Source organism: Sturnus vulgaris, chromosome 29, assembly GCF_052056855.1.
Source record: "Sturnus vulgaris isolate bStuVul1 chromosome 29, bStuVul1.hap1, whole genome shotgun sequence".
Classification (NCBI taxonomy): Eukaryota; Metazoa; Chordata; class Aves; order Passeriformes; family Sturnidae; genus Sturnus; species Sturnus vulgaris.
This window is the reverse complement of record NC_142271.1, coordinates 5,242,355-5,257,632: the sequence shown is the minus strand read 5'-3', so window position 1 is coordinate 5,257,632 and position 15,278 is coordinate 5,242,355. Positions and strand designations below refer to the sequence as shown.

The 15,278-nt window shown below is 52.7% G+C and overlaps 1 protein-coding gene across 2 annotated transcripts; it reads right to left on the bottom strand.

The window, feature by feature from the left end:
- Nucleotides 1-1,684: 1,684 nt before the first annotated feature.
- Nucleotides 1,685-14,981, bottom strand: IKBKE (inhibitor of nuclear factor kappa B kinase subunit epsilon). 2 transcript variants are annotated; one of them, XM_014872657.2, is made up of 20 exons: nt 14,775-14,979; nt 13,955-14,095; nt 13,707-13,836; nt 13,015-13,196; nt 12,043-12,203; nt 11,445-11,555; nt 11,064-11,243; nt 10,549-10,751; nt 9,547-9,611; nt 9,366-9,457; nt 8,646-8,747; nt 7,443-7,512; nt 7,253-7,365; nt 6,658-6,734; nt 6,328-6,367; nt 5,432-5,533; nt 3,691-3,787; nt 3,141-3,244; nt 2,709-2,780; nt 1,685-2,209 (listed from the first exon to the last, which is right to left on the bottom strand). In XM_014872657.2, exons 1-20 carry the CDS (start codon nt 14,859-14,861, stop codon nt 2,176-2,178), a joined length of 2,163 nt encoding a protein of 720 aa, XP_014728143.2. In that variant the 5' UTR covers nt 14,862-14,979; the 3' UTR covers nt 1,685-2,175. The 2 variants fall into 2 exon arrangements, 1 of the variants encoding a protein (XP_014728143.2); XR_015808742.1 differs by lacking the exon at nt 1,685-2,209 and having other exon boundaries at nt 2,739-2,780; nt 3,141-3,787; nt 14,775-14,981.
- Between the last annotated feature and the right edge of the window lie 297 nt (nt 14,982-15,278).

Below are 15,278 nucleotides of genomic sequence, written 5' to 3'. Positions count from 1 at the left end.
CTCTGCAGGGACAGCCGGGCTGCGACACTCAGGAATTATCTCCCCCCCAGCCGAGGCTCCCGTGCTCGTGGGGAACGCGAAAAGGAAAATATCTTGGATTGCAGCAGCTCCGGGGACAGCGGCGCTGATGCCAGACCTTCCCCTGGGCACGGCTGGGGTGGCCGGAGCTGGGGCTGCGTGTCCCCGGCCACTGCGAGTGACCTTCTCCTGCCAGCCCCGGGGGTGGCACAGGGATGGGGAGGTCACTGTCACCCCTCCCTGCTGGCCGGGAGGGCCATTTCTCCTTTGGACACATCCCCACAGGACAGCACTGAGCCTTCTCTGCTGCTCTCACTCGTTCATTTATTCAGAATTCTCGCCGGATTTCTGTGGGTTTGGGGAGAGAAGGGAGGTGGGAGCAGCTGCAGCGAGGGCAGAGCTGGGCCGGCTGAATCCGGGCTTATGAGAAGCTGAATTTGACGTCTCCCCGTGTACTCCTGAGGACAGGATAAGCCAAGGATATCTAAATCCTTTTCGAGGATTCTAATTTGAAGGATGGATTAAAACACTGGCTCTGAATCTCAGCAGCCTAGTGCCATAAGCAGCCCCTAATAAGAGTTTCCAACCGAAGGAGGAATAACACAGCTGGAAAAACTCGAGTTTTGTTCTGTGCTAAGCAGCACGATTAATTTTTGGAACGTCTTTTCCTTCCTGATTCAGGATCCTGATTCATTTTCACATCTCCTCTGCTTCTGCTTGAAAGCAGCAGCAGATTTATTCCTCAGTAAATTGTTCCAGAAAAGTTTGGTGTTTTATCTTATGCCCTCCACAAACTGTTAATTGTATCAGGAATCACCTACAATAAAGGAAATTTCTGAGGGTGAAAGTGTTCCCGGCCCCTGGCTGGGAACCTCCTAAAACCATTCTGGACTTTCATTTTCCCAATGCCATCAGAGGAGACATCCCCAGTCTCTGTTCTGCAGCCTCAGGGCATAAAAACACTAAATAAATGTAATATTTTCTGTCCCCAGAGCAAGATGCACAGAGGTTCATGGCAGTCATTATTCCCCCCAGCTGTCCCTTCAGGTGTTCAGAGCTGACAGCACAGCGAGCTCTTTTAGGCCACAGGTTAAAATATTTTGAGGGGGGAAAAAGAAAACCCCAAGTAATTAACATTGGCAGGAAAGTTCTTGTTTCATTTGGATTCCAGAAGTCCCTTCTGCAGCTGCTGGGCTACAGCAGTTAAAGCATGACAAGGGCTATTAGCAAAAAACTCTTTTTTCTGTTTGCCAAGAAATAAATCCCTTTTTGTCGAAGCCAAACGTGTTCCAGGTCAAATGCTCAGCTGGTGCGAGTCAGTGCAGCTCCACTGAATCCCAGGAGGTGCAGCAGGGACCCTGCCTGGGCTCTGCTCCTACAGGAATATCAGTGAATTCTGCCTGCACTCAAAATAACAAAATAACATCCATCAGAAAACTCGGCGAACCCCAGAAAAGAACTGGTAGGAGAAAAGCTTTTAAGCGATGGATTAGTTCCACCTCTCCACAGCAAACAGTCGGGTTTGACATTCAGGATGTTGGTTTTTATAATTAAAATGAATGGGGAGCTCTGGTGCCAAATTCCACCGGGGAAAGGTTTCCTGGGCGGGGGAGGCTCCTGGGCACCCTTGGCGTGTTCCTACAAGAAAGTCAGGCTGGCACAGCCCTGCAGCTCCTCCTGCCCTTTGCAGGGAGGGATGTGTTCCCCCTCCATCCTGTTTCTCTGGAGGATAACAGCAGGGAAAGGTTGGGAATCTTCCCTAAGCACTCACAGCCACCAGCATCCCCCCGTGCCCCACTCCAGCACGTGAAAAATGGGAATAATTCCTGAGTAAGTAAAAGGACAAAAAGGTGAAGCCTCTTCTTCTTCTTCCTCATCTGACACAGTGATTCAGAGAAACCATAAAAAGCACCAAGTCCTTCAAGCATTTTTTTAAAAACAAAAAGATAAAACCCCAAGTCAATTTTCTGGCCAAACTCCCAGAGGAGTCCTGGGAGCTGATGGGGGTGAACGTGCAAAGTGCTGGAGCACAGAGGTAGGAGGACACGGAGAGCTCCCAGGACACGGAAATCCGACGGCTCTGCTGCTCCAGGCGCTGAGAATTCCCGGTGCTGGGAAGTGGTTTTTGCTTCAGCAGCTGCACCTTCACCATGTCCCTCAAACTGGGGGAGTGGGAGCAGCCCCGCCCAACCTGCAGGGACAAAACCAAAGGATTTAGGCCAGATGTGGTCCTAAAAACAGGCCTGAATTCCCAACTCCTTGGGTTTTGTCTTTTAAAGCTCCTGGACATCCTGCTGTACATATTGCCATTGTCCATTTGCATTCAGAGCCTCAAGAAAAGGATGCAGGGAGGAAAATCACGAGGGGTGTTCAGCAGTGCACGCTGGGTTTTGCAGAGATTTTCACACAGAAAAAAGAAAGCAGCCACTTCCCCACGGCAGCGAGCAGCAGTGCAGACAGCACAGGGACAAGGCTGGAAAAGGAGCGAAGAAATGACAGAGAAATTCATGGCTAGAACTCTGAGAGAGAGAAATTCTGCTGCTGCCACACCATGGTGCAAACTTGGGGTAGTTAAAATCCCCACGTGAACCAGCCCAGGAGTGAGTGTGGCTGTCCCAGGGAGCCCACCCAGACCCCCCTCCACATTCCTGGGGGGAGGAGCAGGATCCCTGCCTGGGGCTCTCACTCACCGCTCGATGATGCTGTTGTTGAACTGGAGATCGCAGGTGACCGATCTCATCTGCTGCAGCAGCTCCTGCATCCTGCAGGGACACAGCCACCCTAAATCCTACATGGACACAGCCACCCTAAATCCTGCATCCTGCAGGGACACAGCCACCCTAAATCCTGTAGGGACACAGCCACCCTAAATCCTACATGGACACAGCCACCCTAAATCCTGCATCCTGTATGGACACAGCCACCCCAATTTCTGCAGGGACACAACCAGCCCTAATTCCTGCCCTGCTTCCCATGGGAGCAGTTCCTGCTGGAGGGCTGGGATGTCCCACAGGGATCCCACCCATCAGGGTCAGAGTCCCCCAGCCCTGCAGACACGGAAGCCTCACCCCAATGCCGAGGATGAGCAGCAGGAGGTTCTGCTCCTCTTCCCAAGGACTCACCTCAGAGCCATCTCCTGGCGTGCCTGGCCCAGGGGGACGGGGGCAGGCACAGGAGGAGCTGGGGCCAAATTCCATTTCTCTGTCTGGAGAAGCCTGTCCAGAGCCTGTGGAGGTGGAGAGTCCTGGCAGTGCCCACGCCGGAGTCCTGGCAGTGCCAGGGGCTGTGTGGGGCTGACCCTGGGGCCAAATACCCAAAGTCACACCCAGGACAAATTAATAACGAAACCCAAGGACCAGCACCTCCACCCGGAGGCTGTGCCCCAGCTCAGCAGCCTTGCTGAAGGCTGGAGGTGGAGCAGCATTTCCCTCCTCCTGCTGTAATTCCCATTTTTTGGCCACACATCCCCCGTGCCGGGCAATCCTTGGGACCAGGTTTCCCCACTCCCTGCTCGCACAAAACAACACCTCCAGCTTGGATCACCCCCCGCAAAAAAAAAAAAAAAAAAAAAAAAAAGGCAGGAAAAGGGTTTAAAAACACTCCAGGGTTAACCCATGCGCTGCTGGAGCCCGCAGAGGGGAGCAGGAGGAGGCTGCAGCCCCGGACACCCACACCCTGCAGGCAGTCCTGGCACTCCATCATCTCCACGCTGCAGGTGCTGATGCGGTTGCTGAGCCTCTTCAGGTGCTTCTTTATCTCACAAACCTTCCTGCAAGGACAAAGTGACGACAAAACTGCCAGTCAGCTCTTGGCATCATTCACGATTATTTTTATTTGAATGTGTTTTAATTTAATTGCACGTTGCTTTCTGCAGACCTGTCTGGATTCAAAATCGTGCAGGAAAGCAAATGAGTCACAGCAGCGCTGGAATTGCAGCTGCAACAGGCACCATAGCCAGGTTATCCAAACAGCACTGACAGCTAATTAATTAGGAAAAGTTGCTTGTAAATGAGGCAGCTCAGGTCCAGAACTTCACCCAGAACAGGCTGAGCATCTACCCAAAAAAAGGCTCCTCACACCCAGCGGGCACATCAGGAGTTGTATAAATAAAATTAAAAAAAAAAATGTTTGGTTTGGCTTAAAAAAAAAAAAAAAAAAGGAAAGAATATTTCAGGTGAATGATCCACCTTAATCCCCAGAAAAACAACCTCCACCCCACAAACCATAGCAGGAAACAAAACAGGACAATTAAAACTGAAGTAACAAGAAATTTAAAATATCCAGCAGTGACTCACGGTGCTTTCTCCATAAGGGCAGGAGAAGAGGTACAAAAATACCCCAGGAAAACACGGAGAAGGTTTTTTCCTGCCTGGGAGCAGAGGTAAAACCCTGCTCTGGTGCAGAAAAGGCTCCTGCACTGCGTGGATTTTGTGGGGCTCCACATCCAGGGGGGGAAATCCCAATCTAAGACAAAATTCCTGCTGAAACTGAGGGAGATTTCAGAGTGAAATCCGCCCTGGGGTGAGGGGTGGCAGCATGGAAACATTGGAGGGACAAGCCTGGGATGGGAAAAAACTGGGAAAAAATAACTGGGAAAAAAAATCTGGGGGGGAAAAAAAACTCTGGCCCAACAGAAATCCTGTCCTGATAAAATAACCTCATCCCCACGCCAGAGCAAGCAAACAGCTGCTTGAACTCCAGCTGCAAAAAAAAAATTAAATTAAAATATATAAATAAAAATATGAATAAATATAGAAATATATAATAAATATAAAAATATATAAATAATATAAAAATAATAGAATATAATAATATATAAATAATATAAAAATAATAGAATATAATAATATAAGTATATAAATAATATGATAATATTTATATATTTTTTAAATATTCAAATATAATTTCAATTTTTTTTAAGCAAACAGCTGCTTGAACTCCAGCTGCAAAAAAGATATGCATTTTAAAGTATATAAATAAAAACAGAAATACAAAAATAAAAGTATAAATAAATCTAAAAATAATAATATAATATATAATATTAAAATAATATATTATTATATGATAATATTAGTGTACAAATATATAAATAAACACATAAACAAATAAAATAGAAATTAAAAATATTTTAAAGTAGAAACTTAAACTAGCAGGGCAGAGCTGTGGGACAGGAGTTCTGACCTGTGGGATCCCAGAGCTCTTTGAGGGCTCCTCACCCCCTTGCAGTCCCTCAGCATTTCCCCAAATCCCCATTTCCAACTGTCAGCAGAGAGCTCGTGATCCCAAATCCTGATCCCAAACCCTGATCCCAAATCCTGATCCCAAGCCCTGATCCCAAGCCCTGATCCCAAACCCTGATCCCAAACCCTGATCCCAAGCCCTGATCCCAAACCCTGATCCCAAGCCCTGGTACCTCATCCTGCTGCTGTGCAGGGCCAGGGCCTCCTGGTACTGCTGGACACACTCGTTCTGGAAAATGGACAGAACCCTCCTGGCCAGGGTCCCCAAATTCAGCCTAAACCCAGCAAAAAGACACAGAACACCATTACTGCCCGAAATGTGTGAAAAGGAACATCACAGGAGGCCCAAAGCTGCCTAAAAAATAGAGAAAGAGATGCTGAGAAATTACAGTTATGGAGTTAAAACAAATCTCAAAGTTACAGAGGAAACAAACCCTGACTGGGATGGAGAGGGAGGTTTTGGTTTTTTGGGGTTTTTTTGTCCCTGTCACCCCCCAGGGCACTGCTGAGAAGTTTCTGCCTTGGAATTTAAGGCAAATGTTCAAGGTTAGACTGAGCATTAAGTGAGACAAAGGAGTCTGTGAAATTTCACCCTCCCTGCTGCAGGTTGAAGTGGGAATTTTATTTCTTTCCTGTGATAAATTCCCCTGGTTTTGGTGGAAACTGAAAGGAAGATTCTTAGAAGGTGCAAAACCCATCAGGCACTTCCCTGGCACTGCAAGTAAAGCAGATTGGGGAGCAGGGGCACCTCCTAAATCAGCATCTCAATAAATAAATGGATTCAAACCAAGTCCTGTGTGTCCTGAGCCTGGAATGAATTTATCCCTGATCCAGCACAGGGATGGGGCTCCCTGGCCCCACCTCTGAGCTTCTCCCATCTGAAAGAGTTCATGGCTCAAAACCTTCACTGCGAGAGGAGCCAGCACAGGAACCACGTGCAGCTGCCTCTGACAGCAGCAGGGACAATTTATACCCTTTGGATCTCAATGAAATCCCTTGGGGATCCGAGCAGAGCCCCCCAACAGCAGCCTGGGGCAGCTCCAGGGGAGGGGAGAGGGAAGGGACTCACTTATCCAGCTTGTGGATTTGTTCCTCGTTGTAGCTCAGCCCTGGGGAGGAAAGGCACGGTCACCACACATTTCCTGCTCACAATAAACGGGCAATTTCAATAAACGGGCAATTTCAATAAACGGGCAATTTCACAACGCAGCCAGGTGGCTGCAGGGGATTTTCCTGGCTCAGCCCCCAGACACAGAAATCAAAGCTCTACAAGGTCCCTTCCAGCCCCAACCTGTGGTTCGAGGATTCCGTGCAATAACTGCTAATCCCAGCAAACCGAAAATCATCCATTTTCCCACTGGGACTTTCCTGCCTCGTGTCCCCCAGCCCCAGCACTCACTCAGACACGTCCTGGCCTTCCTGAACTGCTTGTAGATGATCTGCATCTTCTCCAGGCAGCACTCGATCTGCTGGATGCTGCAATGGGACGGGAGGGAGGGGGTGAGGTTGGGGTGGAATCATCATTTTGGAGTGCAGTGATCACTTTGGGGTGGGACATGGCCCTGCTGTGACACTGCTCTACCCATGGTGAGACAGATGGGGACACTGAATGGTGACTGGAATCTGATTTTTACTGACCACTGCATGTGCTGATATGCCATTTACAGGAAGGCTGGTAATATTTTACTACAATCATTTAGTTCACCATCACGTAGACAAACTTTACATCTCGACTTAGTAAAAATCTTATTTCCCATAACCCAGCCTTGATTCAATTTTCCTGCACTCAGAGCTCTGTTTGCTCCTTGCCAGGGCATGCTCATTATCAAGCTGCATATGCTAATTAAATCTGCAGGGCTATTATTTTTATTTGCATTACTCAAATTCACACTGCTGCCCGTGTCTGTGTGCAGGGACATCACCCAGCACCCCCCGTGGGTGTGGGGCTGTGCCAGGGGAGCTGCCCCATCCAGCCAAGGGACTGCACCACAAACCTTTTGTCTTCGTGCACTTGCTGCCTGTCCTTCAGCAGCTCGGCCAAAATCCCATCCAGTGCCCCCTGGAAGTCAAAGATGCTGTGGGAGCACTGGGAGAGCTCCTCGTCCACCTGCAGAGGAGGGGGGAGAGCTTGGACCAGCTGCTCTGAGAGCCGGGGGTGCTCCTCGGGCTGGGGATGCTCCTCACCCTCTGCAGCCTTGTCTTCACCACATCCAGCCCAGCTGAGCCCCTGCTGCCTGCAGGAGCAGCCTCGTACCTGAGCAAAGACACAAAATATTCCTGAAGGAAGGAACAATCGCTGGGGCAAAGGAATCCAGCTCCTCTGGGGTCCTGGGTGGGGGGGGGTGCTGCAAAGTGATTTCCTCGGATTTCAGAGCTCCACGTCTGAGGCACGAGGTGCAAAGCGCTGATCTGCTAAAAACTCGCCCTGTTGTGTCCAATTTGTTCCGAAGTTGTTGTTTTTACACCCGCTGGCTCCAGGCCAGCTCGGATGCTGTCTGTGCCCCTGCAGCTGGCACGGCAGCGCTGGGCTGAGCGTGGCTCAGTCAGCAGAAATATTCCAGAAATCTTCCCGAGGCAGGCTTGGAAGGGCTGCAGGAGCCAGAGCATCCAGCTGCAGCATTGCTGCTCTTGGCACTCCAGCCCTGAGTGCTGCACTCAATGGGAACCATGTGTCCCTATTTTATTTTATTTTTTTTTTTTTTTTCAGATGAAATGGAAATTAAGAGACTTTGCTAAATGGCAAGGAATGAAAGAACAGCAACCCAGCGGCAAAGAATTTTCCACTACAACAACAGCAGAAAAAAAAGCAGCAGAAAAGCAAAATATCCGTGGGTTGCTTGAGATAAAATGGGCTCAGCTTGGCCCAGGGTGGCTGGGTGGGGAGGGGGGAAGGTGGGGAAGGTTGAGGGCAGCCCAGGGTTTCTCCATAATTCTTGCAGTGAAATGGGGACCTCTCCCCATGGATGGGAGATGCTGGATCCCTGGGAATGCAGCCCAGCTCTCCAGGGCTGTTTGTAGGGAATGGGGTTGGTGATAGGGGCCAGACCCCCATGGAGCTGGTGCCATCCTCCTCTTTATTTTATCCCAACTCAATTTTCCATTCCCTGGAGCTGGCAGCAGCCCTGGCTCCTTCCTGCTCAAGGGCTGTAAGAGTCAGGAAAGCCCAGAGTCAGGACTAACTCTGGGCTCCTGGGAAACCAAGGACTGATCATTAAAAACTGAAGCAAAGAGGGAGAAACAGCCAGAGTGGCTCATTTCCCACACAGTGAAAAAAGCCTCCTACCTCCCAGAGATCAGCTTATTCCTGGAATTTTCCTTATTCCTGATTATCCAGGCACCTCTGAGAGCCCCAATCTCACCAGGCACAGCCCTGCAGAGCTCACTTACAGCACGTGTGTCTTGGCCTCGGTGAGCTGCAGGCAGGCGAGCACGGAGTGAGCTCCCCTCCTCTGCTCCAAAATCCTGGAGCACTCTGTCCTCAGGTTCCCACTGCCGAGAGAGAAAAAAGCCCCTCCAGCACGAACTCCCTGGAAGCACAGATCCACCCAGGCTGCTCCTGAGAATGTGGGGGCTGGATGAACCTAAAATCGGGTGTGGCTGCTGGTTTTAGGGTTTTCTCTCACCCCTCTGCTCACTGCTGTGCCCCCAAAAAGAGAGGGTAGGGCAGTGAAATTCATCGTGGAATTATGGAATGGTTTGGGTTGGAGGGGAGCTTAAAACTCCTCTCATTCCAAACCCCCTGCCCTGGGCAGGAACACTTCCAGCAGATGCACACAGTGATGACAATAATAACAATAATTAATAATAATAATAATAGTAATAATTCTGCTCTTTTCCTCTGCCTCTCCCAAACTCAAAGAAGTGACCCAAAAGGAACAAAAAGGGACAGGAGCATCCTCACAACACTGAGGAGTTTTCCCTCCAGGTGCAGCCCCATGGGGACACACTGCCCCTCCTGCCCTGCTCCCTCCCAGTCCCCCAGCACCCAAACCCTTCGTGCCCACCGGTCCTGCACTAGGTGGAAAAGGCTGGAAAACCCTGAATTGAACAGCTGAACGCCTGGGCAGGGCCGTGCCCGCTGTGCCCTGCCCCAGCAGTGGCACTCACATCACCCAGTGGAGACCCCTGGCCAGCAGCTCCCGGCCCCTCCGCAGGCTCTGCCCCACACGCAGGGTCTGGTGAGCAGCACCCACGGCACTCTGCAAGGCAAAGGGCACTGCCAGAGCCTGGGCCAGGCACAGGGCACTGCCAGCACCCTGCCAGGGGCCGCCCTGGCACCCACACCCACCTTGGCTGCACTGCAGTCGGCCACCACGTCCACCCTGGGCACGAACTTTGGGAACTCCAGAGCCGCTGGAAAAACAGGCAGGGTCAGGGTGTTTTCACAGAATTCACAGAGTTCACAGAATCAGAGTTCACAGAATTCACAGAATCACAGAGTCACAGAATTCACAGAGTCCACAGAATTCACAGAGTCCACAGAATTCACAGAGTCACAGAGTCCACAGAATCAGAGTTCACAGACCTTCAAGACCTTCAAGACCATCGAGTCCAACCCAACCCTAACACCTGCACTAACCCATGGCACCCAGTGCCACATCCAGTCTGTTTTTAAACACATCCAGGGATGGTGACTCCAACACCTCCCTGGGCAGATCATTCCAGAACTTTATCACTCTTTCCATGAAAAACTTTCTCCTGACGTCCAACCTAATTTTCCCTTGATGCAGCTTGAGGCTGTGTCCTCTCGTTCTGTCAGTGCTGCCTGGTGAAAGAGAGTGACCTGTGGGCACCTCCCACCCAAATAAACCCTGTGGCCACTCAGGAGTTCAGCCTCAGTGTTGGAGGCTCAGTGCAGCCCTCCCAGATATTTTGGGGGCATGGATGAAGGCAGGAATTCCCTGCAAAGCCCAATGTGGCTGTGGAGCAGCAGCACATGGCAGGGGAAAACTGACCCTGGAATCCCCTAATCCTGCTCCACCTCCTGCCCTGCTCCAGGGACCAGAAACAGGACTGGGAGTTGGCACTGGGAACCTGCTGCTGGAACTGGGGTCACTACTGGCAATGGGGACTGGCACGACCTGGCAGTGGGAAAAGCGACCAGTGTGGTGAACTGGGAACCCTGTTGGGAACTGGGATCCAGCTGAAACACCAAGACCTGGGATCATGCAGGAAACGGGCCCATCACCCAGCTGGGAAATGGGAAATCTCTCAGGATAAGAACTGGAACAAATCCCCCTTCCAACAGCCACTGTCCCCCCGTGACACATCCCCAAGCACCCACACTCACGGTCTCGGTACCGGACCCCCACCACGTCCTCGGGCTGCTCTGAGGTGCTCAGCAAAGTCAGGGGGCTGCTCTCGGTGGTTTTGCAGAAATTATGAGCTTGTAGATTGGGATCCAGCTCATAGAGGTGTCCTTCAAAAAAATATTCTTGATGGTGAGGGACTATATTTGTCTGTTTGAAGACGGCATCTAAAAACTTGGTGGTACTGAAATGGAGGAAGAAGTGAACAGATGGGGATAAGCAGTGAGGTGAGCACATAAATTTCCATCCCTTTAGCAGCCTTCTGCCCTCAAAATACCAAAATGTTGATATTTTCTCTTAGCAAAATATCAGACGAGGTCAGCAGAGTCCCCTGGGGCTCTGGGTGTGCCCACAGCTCTGTCACTGCACTCCCAGCAAAGGCTGATTTGAGCCTGGTGTGTTTTAGCCTGGTTTGGGAGTGGTGCTGCCCCCAGTTAAAGTGAGGGGCTGAGGCTGCTGAGCTCCGTCCCCAAATTCAGCTCTAGCCCAGCCTTACGTGTTGTAGGAGTGGATGTAGATGCGGTGGGAGGACGCCTGCTGCAGGGAGAACACGTCCACCACGATCCTGTGCAAAATGTCATTGGTTCCTGCAAAAAACTGGTCGAATCCCCAGCACTTCTCCTGATCCACCTCCAGGATGTTGGCCAGGATGGGGATCAGCTGGTCCTTCAGCCCCCTGCAGCAGCAAGGCAACAAGAGAGGTTTGCATGGACCCCAAACAAACACTGCCCTGCCCTGCGGCCCCTTCTCCGGTCTGGAAAGCAAAGATCTGGCCTGAAAGCTGTGACACCTGAAGATGAAAAGTTTCTCTGCTTTTTTAACCCCTCCTGTGCTGCCTGAGGACACGGGAGCTGCAGCCCCAGCAAGGGACACTCACGCAGAGAGGCGGCAGGTGATGGGCAGCTCGTAGCTCCACTCGATGTTGCCGTTCTCCTGCCTCTGGATCCCTGCGATGGCCCCAGGAGGTTTCTCCGTGGTGATTTTGTACCTGTGGGAAGGGAATTGTTGGCTGCTGACTCGAGCCAAGCGAGCTCCGTTTGGGCACTGAGTCCCTGGCGTGGAGGGAAAGGGCAGAGCGTGGATGTGCTGGGAATGACGCGATTCACTGAGGGAAAATGGAGTGCCCAGAGGGAAAACACTGCAAGGAACAATCAAGAGAGCATTAACCCTGCCTCCCCTCCCAGCCGGTTAGCCAGGAGGTCATGGGAATGCATTTTATAGAATCCTAGAATTATCTGGGTTGGAAAGGACCTTAAAGATCATCTGGTTCCAAACCCCTGCTATGGGCAGGGAAGCCACCCGTGCTCGGTGCCCCATCCCATTCGGAGGGGAAACATGGCAAACAGGACACGGATCCTTCCCCACACTGCCCACACATCCCTCGGCAGAGCTCTGAGGCCACAGGGGGTTAAACCAGCAGCGAGCCAAGCAGCAGAGAGCCACCACCACCAGTCCCAGCTCCCCACGGCACCTACATGATCTCCTTGTTCCTGCGGGGCCCCCCGAAGGGCACGAAGGGGAGGCTGCCGGTGGCAGCGTGGTAGAAGGTGACACCGATGCTCCAGAGGTCCACGGTGACACCAAACACCTTCTGCTGCGGCTTGCGCAGCACAGCACGCTCGTACACATCGGGGTGCTGCAGGGGGGAAACGGGTGATCCCCAAAAAACATCATCTGTAATGGAGCTCTGGGTGCTCCCCAAAAATCATCAACTGTAATGGAGCTCTGGGTGATCCCCAAAAATCATCAACTGTAATGGAGCTCTGGGTGATCCCCAAAAAACATCATCTGTAATGGAGCTCTGGGTGATCCCCAAAAAACATCATCTGTAATGGAGCTCTGGGTGATCCCCAAATATAATCAACTGTAATGGAGCTCTGGGTGCTCCCCAAAAAACATCAACTGTAATGGAGCTCTGGGTGATCCCCAAAAAACATCAACTGTAATGGAGCTCTGGGTGATCCCCAAAAAACATCAACTGTAATGGAGCTCTGGGTGATCCTCAAATATCATCACCTGGAACAGCTCTGAGTACTCCCCAAAAATTATCAGCTGGAACAGAGCTCTGAGTCCTCCCCAAAAACCATCATCTGTAACAGAGATTTGGGTGATCCCCAAAAATCATCATCTGGAACAGAGATTTGGGTGCTCCCTAAATATCATCACCTGGAAGAAAGCTTTGGGTGCTCCCCAAAAAGCATCATCTGTAATGGAGCTTTGGGTACACCCCAAAAATCATCACCTGGAACAGAGCTTTGGGTGCTCTCCAAAAATCACTATCTGTAATGGAGCTCTGGGTGCTCCCCAACAATCATCACCCAAAACAGAGCTCTGCGTCCTCCCCAAAAACCATCCCCTGCCACAAAGCACCGAGCCCTTCCCCTCCCAAAAACGTAGACCAGGCTCTCCAAGTCACCCAGCTGTGGGATTGAGGGCCAGGGACTCACCAGGTACTCCTCTGTCCCATAGACAGACACAAACTTTTCATCATCCTCCAGCTCTCGGGCGGCCCCGAAATCCGTCAGTTTGTAAATGCTCTGCCCGTCCTCTCCCACCAGCCGCATGATGTTCCCCGGTTTGATGTCCCTGTGGACCACGCCGTTCTCACGGAGGTGGTTCATCCCTGCCACTGGGGGAAGCAAAATTCCTGCGTGGGGCTGGGGCACGGGGCTCCGGTTTGAATTTAGGAAGGAGAAAAGGGCTGGGGAGAGGATAAACCCCACGGTGGTTGCACTTAGATGGGGCTGGGGGGATGGAGAGGATGAGGACACGGCAGGGCACAGCTCGTTGGGCACAGCAGCTCCTCAGAGCACGGAGAAACACAGGGCAAGGAGAAACACAGGGCAAGGAGACACACAGAGCATGGAGACACACAGAGCAAGGAGAAACACAGAGCAAGGAGAAACACAGAGCAAGGAGAAACAGAGAGCATGGAGACAGAGGATGGAGACACACAGAGCAAGGAGAAACACAGAACAAGGAGAAACACCGAGCTCAACCCCACCCTGCTCAGGGTGCAGCTCCTGACCCCTCACTCCATTGCCCAGCGCTGGAGCCTGCAGGGCCCCACCAGCCCCATCTGGAGGGTCTCAGTGCCTGGTGGTGGCAGGGGCTGGTGGTCCCTGACCCCCACACTCACCCACACACTGCAGCACGATGAGGAACTCGGACTCAGCCAGGCCAAAAGCATTGGCTGGGTCTTCCAGCACGCTCAGCAGGCTGCCACTGGAGCAATATTCCATCACCAGCACCTTCTGCTTGCTGCTGCCCTGCAGTGGGGACATGCCAGGAGGGCTCAGCCAGCCCCGTGTCCCCCCAGCCAGGCAGGACCGGGTCCCCTCCCTTGGCTGGTGATCCCCAGGCTTTCCCAGGGGGGTTCCCACTCACTGTCTCCTCCACGGCGAATAATTTGACGATGTTTTTGTGGTTCAGCTTCCGCAGCATCTCGAACTCTCTCATCTGCACCTCCTGGGGCCGCAGGTAGCTGGCATTGTTAAAGACCTTCACGGCAACCAGCTCGCCTGATTTCTGGGAAAGGGGGAAAAGAGGGAAAGAAAACACGAGGTGATGTCGTTCATGTGCAAAGCAGCTGCAGGAGCTCTGTGTCCCACTCGGGATGTAAATGATGCCTCTGTACCGGCTCCGCTCCGCTGCACAAACAAACCACTGCCATTCACGTCCCTGCTCTCTCTTCCTGTCCCTGCACCCACGTGCTGAGTGTGGCTGTGTTTACCCGGCCCCACACAAAGTTCCCGTCCCAGCCCAGGCTGGCAGCTCCCGCAGGGATGGGGATGTTCCCAGCCCGCTCCTGCAGTTTGCTCAATAAACTTCAAAGGCTGCTGAGCAGGAGGGCCCGCTCCAAGCCTGGCAAGTGTTTGCATGAAGTATGCAAATAGCCAGGGATGGGGTTTTCAAAACCTCTGGGCATTCCCCGGAAAACAGCTTCTTCTTCTTCTTCTTCCCCCTGCGCTGCTCGGCGAGCGAGCAGGAGCCGGCTGTGAGCGCCCCAAAAACTGCCCTGGACCCGCAGACACCACGGAAAATGAAAATAAAACCCAAAGCAGCGCCTGAGCTGCTCCCCAGGCAAGGATCTCCCGGGAGGGCGAGCGGAGAGGAGCTGGGGCATCCTATGGGGCGGGAGGGATGGGGGGCACCGGGGCTCCGGAATTTTGGGGTTCCTGCCCCCCCCCCAGCTGCCCCCGCTCACCTTGTTGCGAGCTTTGTAGACAGAAGCCGTGGCCCCCTGGCCCAGGAGGTCCTCGGTGCTCCACAGGTAGCTGGGGGTGCTCTGCATGTCCAGCGGGAGGCTGCGCTGCCCGCCGAGCCCAGCCTTTATCCCGCGGTGCCTGGCAGCGCTCCGGGAAACGCCGGCCAAGGGGAACCTCCCCGGCAGCACCGGGGCCAAAGCTGAGCATGGACCGAGCCCTGAGCGCTGCCAGAACCCGCCCGGCCGGGACCTGCCGGGGCTGGCAATGAACCCGTGCCAGATGCCAAAGCTCGGGAGCGAGAGGCGCCTCCCCGGGCCGGGAACCGAAACCCGCGATTGCAAAACCCGCCCGGCGAGCAGCGGCCACGCTGCAGGAGGAAATGCCTCAGCTTCCTGCTCGAGAAAAAACTTCCCAGCCGTGCAGCCATCCCCGGGCACGCAGCCGCTCCTCCCGGACCCGCTGCGGTGGCTGCGGGAGGCGCTGAGCTCCGGCTGCCGTCGGAA